The 8,614-nt window shown below is 39.0% G+C and overlaps 1 protein-coding gene across 1 annotated transcript in view; it reads left to right on the top strand.

Annotated features, from left to right (window-relative positions):
- The first annotated feature begins 735 nt into the window (after positions 1 to 735).
- Positions 736 to 8,614, top strand: part of LOC113225271 (myosin-15-like) — a 142,999-nt gene continuing 135,120 nt past the window's right edge. Inside the window, 1 exon segment of the mRNA XM_026456880.2 lies at positions 736 to 828. Coding sequence (XP_026312665.1) covers positions 736 to 828 — 93 coding nt within the window.

The following is an 8,614-nucleotide window of genomic DNA, read 5'->3' on the forward strand; positions in this document are numbered from 1 at the left end:
TTTATTCCTCAGTGGGAAATGGTTAATAAATTGGTTCTGGGAAAGAGTTATGCAGAACTGACCCATGAGTGGTGAGAACTGATTGCATGAACTGTTTCCTATAACTCAAAGAGTTTCCTTTTTTTTTTTTCATAATTTCCCAAAAGTCATTTTAAAAATAGTTCAGAAAGTCTTTGCTCCAGAGAGACATTTTCAGGTTTTGTAAAAAGCTTGTAAGTCCTAAGAAAGTAATTCAAAGTCAAGGGCCGACTGGCTAATCTCCTGTTTTGTAGCAATCAGTTAGCTGTTTACTTCACCTAGACACTCAGTAAAAGAAAATTTTATCAATGTTGAAATAGGCAAATAGAAACACATTTCCTTGGATAGACAAGACACTTTTAAAAATTATACTTTTGTGGCAGTGGGGAGGGGAAGAAATTAACTATATGAGATGCATGAGATAAAAATTGTATATTATAATTATTACAAGAATAGATTTTGAAGCTCAACATCTAGGCTCAAATGTTGTCTCCCAAAATGACTAGCTTATGACCTCTCCCTTTGTTTCCACATCTGTAAAATGGGAATAATAAAACCTATCTTATAAGGTTGTTAGGAGGCTTATATGAATTCATATATGCAAATCGATTGGAACAATCCCTTGGAACATAATACACCCTTAATAAATACTTTCTTAGTGTTCTTAGAATAACCAAATAAATAGTAGATATCTATGGTTAACATTTTCTTGGCAATATGGAGCGTGTTGAGACCCTTCACTTAATTGCTCCAAATCCCTGGAGAGAGAGCACTGAGCCCAAGGCTCCAAAACTGATGCCACCAGAGAGGGTTGTGCTGCTTCTCTTATTAATATTGTCTAATCCTATTATGTAGCAAGCATTTGGGGAATGAGTTAAATTAGTCTGCAGATTTTGGTTATAGAAATGGAATCGTTTTCTGGCATCTCATACCCTTGCCTCAGAGTCATTTGGGGTGCCAAATCCAGGTCCAAGGGTTCAGCTTCTTAAAAACCAGTAGACAAATTTAGAAACAATGCAAAATTGACTGAAGTTGTCACCCTTGACCTTGACAAGAGTGTATAAAGTCTTGACTCAGCACTGGTCTGCCCATTTCTTTTGATCTTTCCAAGGTAGGTTTCTGTCTCTCCCTTTTCCACCAATACATTGAATGGTGGGTATTAAAAACAATTTGCTATTTTTACTGATAGTTTTCACATGGGGGTTGTTATATGAAACAAAATATTTTAAGAAAAAGATGATGTATTCATAGAATGGAATAGTTGCTCTGAGGTGAGAATTTTAACAGCAATTTGTTTTACTTTTGGTATAATAATCTTTTGGAGAATGTATGTCTATTATTTTACTTACCATACTGAAAGCTGTATTGACAAATCTTGGTCCCTGCTAGACTTGAATCTTGAAACAGAAGCCGCATCTTAATTATTCTAGTATCCCAAGCATTTTGACAATTCCTGGCATTTACTGAATGTTCAAAATATTGTTATAATTAATTGAACTGGAATACATAACATTCTAGTTTTATTTTAGACAAGTGTATCTATCTATTATGCAAAGATGTTGACTACAATTGTACTTAGTTAAAACTCATAATTATTCTGAGTTAAGAACATTCAGAAAATATGAAACCAATAAATCAATGAAAATAATGCAATTAATACCTTGAATGTATATATCATCTTTTAGAATCACTAAATATATTTAGTGCATGTCTTTTGTGCTGAATAACAGTGCCTGCAATTCTAAAGTAAATGTTACTCTGTTATGCAGATCGTGGGTCACTGACCCTAAGGAATATTATCAGGACAATGTTACATTTGAGCTAATCTTTATTCCGTGACTGTGGTATTAACTAGTATTTTATGGGAGGGTATATTTGCCTTCAATTCTGAAGCACAAAAATATAGCCCTCGATATTAGTTTCCTTCAGTTCGTCCTCGTAGATCTATTGTCAGTATTTTTCTCTCAATTCTGCTCAAAACTATCCATACTTTCAGTCTGCTCCATTGTTGTTGGTTGGTGAATGTGAGCCAATCATGTATTTTGCTGGTCCCTGCATACTCACCTGTAAAATATGAAGCAATGAGCCAGCCGATATTAAAGAACTTTTAGTTCTAAGACCCCATGGTTTCAAAAATCTTGGGGCAATACAATTCAGATGTATTGACTTAAATACTTTATTTAAAAAAATAAACTACTTATTTAAATCTTTCCTTACCAGTCCGGTTTTCTTGATATGGTATACTAGTTGATTTTTATCCTTAGCATACTTCTTTTGAACCATAAATCTAAATTTTTCTCATCCAACTTAGAAATGAAGTAGTGATGCTTTTTAAACCAAGGACATGTTGCCTGTATGGACATGCTGCATTTTGGTTAGATGCTTTTCTAACCAAGAACATCAGCCTGCTGGCTGGCTGGAGCTCAGCCAGGAGGAAGTATAGCATCATACTTAAGAGCAAGGACTCAGGAGTCAGATGATGGGTCTGCTCTATTTGTTGGTTCACTCCCTAAGTGTTTATTAAGGCTCTACCCGAAGAACTAGAGTCTTCTCTGAGTGCTGCAGACCTAGTCCTGCCCTCAGATTACTTATGTTTCATTAGGAAGATGGGCAATTAAACAAATAATAATAAAATAGTATGAACATTATCATAATGCAAGTAGCAAAGAAATCTAAGAACACATCTAGCTGACAGAACGAACCTAGAGAATACCTTCTTGTAGAAATGTTGCTTACTGAAGATTCAAAGGATGATTAAGAATTAGCCAGAGGAGGAGGAACAGGGCTGAATGTTCCCAGCAGGGGTCACGTGACGTGTGAACATCCAGAGGTCAGAGAGTGCTGTTGGCATCTACTAGTAGTGCCCCAGCCAGGTCAGGCCTGGGGATGAGACAGCAAGAGAGATGAGGTGGGGGTGTCAGTCAAGCAAGAGGATGGAGAGCTCTATAGGATCTGTTAACATGTTGGACTTTTATCATAGGATGCGGTATGATTTTAAATAAGATAGTACGGTAACTGCGTTTCTTTACTTGGGGGCCTCATTCTGGATTGGCTGCTGTCAAGAGACTAAGTAAGAGAATACAGCAATAAACCCCCAGAAAAATGATGATGGCCTTGATCCAGATGTTGGCAGGGGTGATGGAAAGATGTAGATGGTTTTGAGTGATATTTAGAAAGAGTCAGCAGAACTTGGCAATTGATTGGATGTAAAGGTGAATAAACTAGGAAACAAGAATGACTTTCATGTATCTGGATTTAAAACTAGAAATAACACGTGCTGGTTCTCTAAGACTCAGTGTTTTCATATAATAAAGGTTATTACATATATCCTTCATAGAGCTACTGTAAAGTTAAAAGAGTTATTATGTATAAAACACTTAACCTGGTTCCTGGTGTGTGATACACACTCAGAGCTCAGATTTGCTTTTATTAAATAGTATATTGGTACCATCTCCAAAGGTATCATTTCAGGGATGTTTGAGATTCCTTCCTCTAAGTTGTAAAATGTTATTCTTAAAAATACACATATAGCGTTATGCCTCCTTGACCTCTATGACCCTGTACATTGCTCTATCCTAGCACCTAGCATTTAGCATATTGAATTATAGTCACTGATTTATATCTCTATTGTCCATGTCCATTAGAGTGGAAACTTCTTGAGGTCTTATTACTCTTTTAATCCATATATCCTAAGAGGACATACTTTATTTATATTTATTTATTTTTATTTTTTTGAGATGGAGTCTCGCTCTGTCGCCCAGGCTGGAGTGCAGTGGCCGAATCTCAGCTCACTGCAAGCTCTGCCTCCCGGGTTTACACCATTCTCCTGCCTCAGCCTCCCGAGTAGCTGGGACTACAGGCGCCCGCCACCTCGCCTGGCTAGTTTTTTGTATTTTTTAGTAGAGACGGGGTTTCACCGTGTTAGCCAGGATGGTCTCCATCTCCTGACCTCGTGATCCGCCCGTCTCGGCCTCCCAAAGTGCTGGGATTACAGGCTTGAGCCACTGCGCCCGGCCGAGGACATACTTTAAAATGAATGCATGACAGAATTTAATCAGAAGGTGGCTGGGCGTGGTGGCTCACACCTGTAATCCCAGCACTTTGGGAGGTCGAGGTGGGTGGATCACTTGAGGTCAGTTCGAGACCAGCCTGGCCAACATTGTGAAACCTCATCTCTACTAAAAATACAAAAATTAGCCATGCACGGTGGTGGGCACCTGTAATCCCAGCTACTCGAGAGGCTGAGGCGGGAGAATCACTTGAACCTGGGAGGCAGAGGTTGCAGTGAGCTGAGATTGCGCCATTGTACTCCAGCTGGGGCAACGAGCAAAATTCCGTCTCAAAAAAAAAAAAAGAATTTAATCAGAAGCTCTTCTCTGGATCAATAGCGAATAGATCAGTGCGAAGACCCAGCATTTTGATCAGAGATTGGGAGGTAGGAAAGTGTAGGAGAAGGCAGTTCTGGAAAGGATTAAAGAGCCAGTAAAAGCTGGGAGAGAGGAACTAGTGAAAGGAGGGAGCAAAAGAGAAATGTCATTGATATTCACAATTTTTATTGTGGATGGACCTTTGATTAGTAAATGAACAACTGGGAAAGAGAATAAAAAGAAGGGACCCCAGAAACCAGGGAATGTCAAATGCTGTAGAGAGGGTGAATAGGATTAGAGACTGAAAAGCACCCAATTAAGATTTGTCTTTAGGAGATCATTAGAAAGAACAGTTTCTGTGGAGGTATGGGAGGAAAAGCCACTTCCCAGTGGGAGGGGAGCGGGGAACAGAATCTAGGAGTGTAAACTGCATTGCCTGGAGACCTGTAGCTGTAATAATAATTACCCTTTGAAGTAAATGCTTTAAATAATCGATAATTTGTGCAATACTCTTGGTTTGTAATTCAACCTTTTAACATTCCTCTTTGAAGAAGATAAACCTGCCTAAAGCCCTGCTTTTGTAGAGAAACAAGCTGCATATAAACAAATAAATTGCAGGTAGTATAGCTGGTTAAAGGGTGGTAGATTTGTGCCTAAAGACTAACCACGTAAGATTTTCTATGGAGGAAACCTTGCTGAGTTAAGGCACATAACATGATTATCCCAGCAGCATGAATACTAGGAAGCATCAGCATCATTTTTTTCTACCCAGTAGTGTCCCTAATTAGGAGCATCTTGCAGCATTTCCCCAGATTTGTGGCATTCACTGGGCCTTGTAACTCAAATGTGTTTCATTTACTGCCTTAAGACATATGTTTCAGCTTGTTTGGGATCATTTAAGTGCTTGATAATTCTTCCCTTCAGCTGTTGACATCTGGATAAATCCATTCTCATTTTCAGGCATTGTCTCCAATTTTAATAATGGAAGAGGCGATGTCAAAAGATGCTTAGTGTTTGTTTACCCAAAGGAATATTAATATTTGTTCTTATTACTTGCATCATGGCTTCCCAGCAGTAGAAGGCTTTGAAAGTAAACATGCATAATAACGTACCTTGATGAAGAACTCAAGCGAATCTAATCAATTATGATGAAACCGACTTAAAAATGTGTCAGGACTGCTAACATGAAAAGAGTTTAACTCTTTTAACAATTTACTTCATAGGCATCATTTGAGTTTCTGCTTATAGTTAAGGCACTGAAATGCCAAGGTGATATGGATTTCTGCACCCCCTCATCCCCACATTTATTGTCTAGCTCTGTTTGAAAGAGATGAGTGCTGAGTGATAGATTTACTGTGGTCAGCAGTAAGAGGACTAGAAAGTGTGACCTTTCAGGAACGATCACCATCCAAATAGACAATTCCCTTGTCTCACCTCCATCTACTCAGCTAGTAGCTGCCACTATGCGAATTTCCCTCTTTACTTCCCTATGGTACCATCCTTCATTATGGTTTTGCACATCTCAGATTCACTAAGCAATTTGGAAAGCAAAGCTACTCTCTTACATATTTAGCACAGTGTTCAAAGACTGCATAAATGCTTGTTGAATAGTAAGCAGAACAGTTAACGTTGATTAAGGTTTTACTATGCACCAGACAATGTGCTGAGTTTTATACACAATCTTCACATCATCTTAGGAGAGAAACGAAGAAACTGTGTTAGGGCAAAGACTGAGACATAATGCATTAGTTAAGGATATTTTGATGGCATATAACAAACTCACTTGACATTATTATAAAGTTGGGAAAGAAATTAGAATGTACTGGAAGGTCATTTAGAGAGCTTATGAAAATCAAAGGCAGAAATTAAATGTAGGTCTCAGGAGGTACTGTTACCAGGAAAGGTCTTTGGGATATAAGAAAGTGATCTCTCTCTTCCTTTGGTCCCTTATTGCTGCTTCTCCTCATCCTTGTGACTCCCTCTCTACTGATGCTTTTGCTGACTAGCGTGCATGTGGCACCACATGACCACACCACAATGCTAACCTCAACCCTCAAGTTTGCATCATGCCATTCAAGCAAAGAGCCCAGATGGAGAGTGGCATCTAAATCCCAAATCTGTATTCCAGCGGGATACCCTGATTATCTCTGATTTTCCCGGGACCAGATACTGAAGCCTGGTTTATAAGCTGGGCCAGGATACCAGTGTCACCTTACAGACATGGCTACTTTTGGCTTATTCCTGTAGATGAGAGCAGGCACTTCTAATAGGAGTGTGGGCTCAACAGGCACTCCAAACTGTGTCAACTAGAAGTGGGTAAGAACTGGTAATTATAAAATCAATAAAAGTTGATGATGAATTGAATGTGGCATGAGATAGAAGGAGCAATTAGAGATGACTCCAAGGGTTCTATCGTAGGGGATTGGGAGGATCCAGGATGAGTCACTTCCATTGGAATGGTGGGCAGAGAATGAGACAGTGGAAGAGCCTCTGAAACAATAATATGAGGAATATGTTTTCTCATCTTAAGAAAACATAACTCTGCCTACGGTTTCCACTCAGACTAGTGAGTTGGGAGTTGTAGCTGTACAAGCTCACCTCTTCCCTTCGCTTCTACAGTCCCCCTCTGGGCTTCTTTTCTGACCTTTGCCATATAACCAGCTCCACCCCCCACCCCAAAGTGTGAAAATTTCTCTTTGTAGATTTGTCTAATGCATAATAATTCAAGACAGAAGAAACTTCTACCCCTACTCAAATCTATTACTCTAAGAGGGCACAGTATTTATTCTGTGCATTATTGTACTCCTGGGCCTAACATGGACAATCATAGATGGGCAGTACATTTATATTGCATGAATATATTCAAATTTATATTTGAAAAGGACATTTTCAAAAAGATGTTTGCAAAATACCTGAGGAGGGAGAGGGGGACAGCTGCAGAAATACAACCAGTATAAAAATAGCTGACTTCCAAAATAGTGATTGAATTTCTAAAAGAACTACAGGCACTACACTTAAAAGTAGGTTGACCAACTTGTTCTAGTTTTCCTGGGACTTTTCTGGTTTTCACATTGAAAGTCTCAAGCCCTGGGAAATACCTCAGTTCCGGGAAGACAGGAATGGTTGGTCATCCAGGCTCGTGTCTTGTCTCAACTACAACTCTTCGAACATATTTTCTGTGAAAGGCAGCTAGGTGAGACCAACATGATTCTTTCTCGGCCAAGAGGAAAAGCTTACATCTCAGCTCTCCCTTCCCTGTAAGGGCTTACCATTCTTTGTGTTTACTTTGTTAACTGGTAACTAATACACACCTGGAAATTGTGCCCTATCATTGTAAACAGGATACTGATGGCTTATATGGTGCTCAGTCCCTGTAAAGGTGAACTCTGGAACAGAACAAGATGCATTATTTTGCCGTGTTACAAACTGAATTATGTCACGGACATGATGATCTAATGTCTTTCTCTGAATCCAACCTTCTGATAGTGATGATATTGTCTATGTGCCCTGTGGATCATGCAGACAAGTAACCTGGACTTTGCAGTTATGCAAAAGGTGTACACTCATTGTCAGTTTAGAAATTACCATTTCAAGTCATCAATTCTCTTATTAGTGGAGTGTCAATATGTCCCCATTCGCTTGGGTCAGTCTTAGATTAAGTTTGTTGTCCTGATTTAAATATTAATGGCATCACCTCTTAAAAATCCCAGTAAGAAAAAATAGGTTCAGGTTTGGGTAATGAATTTTTGCACACTTCTGAGCATAGTTATGTGATTCCCAGAACCTAATCGCTCCAGTATGTATTGATAAATCAAGCTCCTGAATGTTCAAAGGCAGAGCTAGGTCCTAGGAGTGTGGTACTGCCAGCAATGTGCATGCAGCCCGTCTGCCCTATCCTTTCCTATTCTCCTCCCGGTATTCCAGTGCTACCCCCTGCTCTCTTCCATCTTGTAAATATATGCAGTATCAGATACAAGTTTGTTTATGATGGGCGTCAGAATCCTCCGATAAACATGCACGAGTATACCAGTCTCAAAGATAATTTCCTTTCAACATGTAGATGAATTTTTCCTTCTAAGAGAATTACCTTGAGTTCTATACTCATCTATGTTTCTCTGTCATTCACAAAATAGAACTTCCTGATTCTTTTGCTGGCAAGGTTAATTTGTTTACTTCTTTTGAGCATTTGGGCTCTTTCATTTTCTAATTTTTTTTTTTTTTTTTTTTTT

Source organism: Piliocolobus tephrosceles, unplaced genomic scaffold (genome assembly GCF_002776525.5).
Source record: "Piliocolobus tephrosceles isolate RC106 unplaced genomic scaffold, ASM277652v3 unscaffolded_20, whole genome shotgun sequence".
NCBI lineage: Eukaryota > Metazoa > Chordata > Mammalia > Primates > Cercopithecidae > Piliocolobus > Piliocolobus tephrosceles.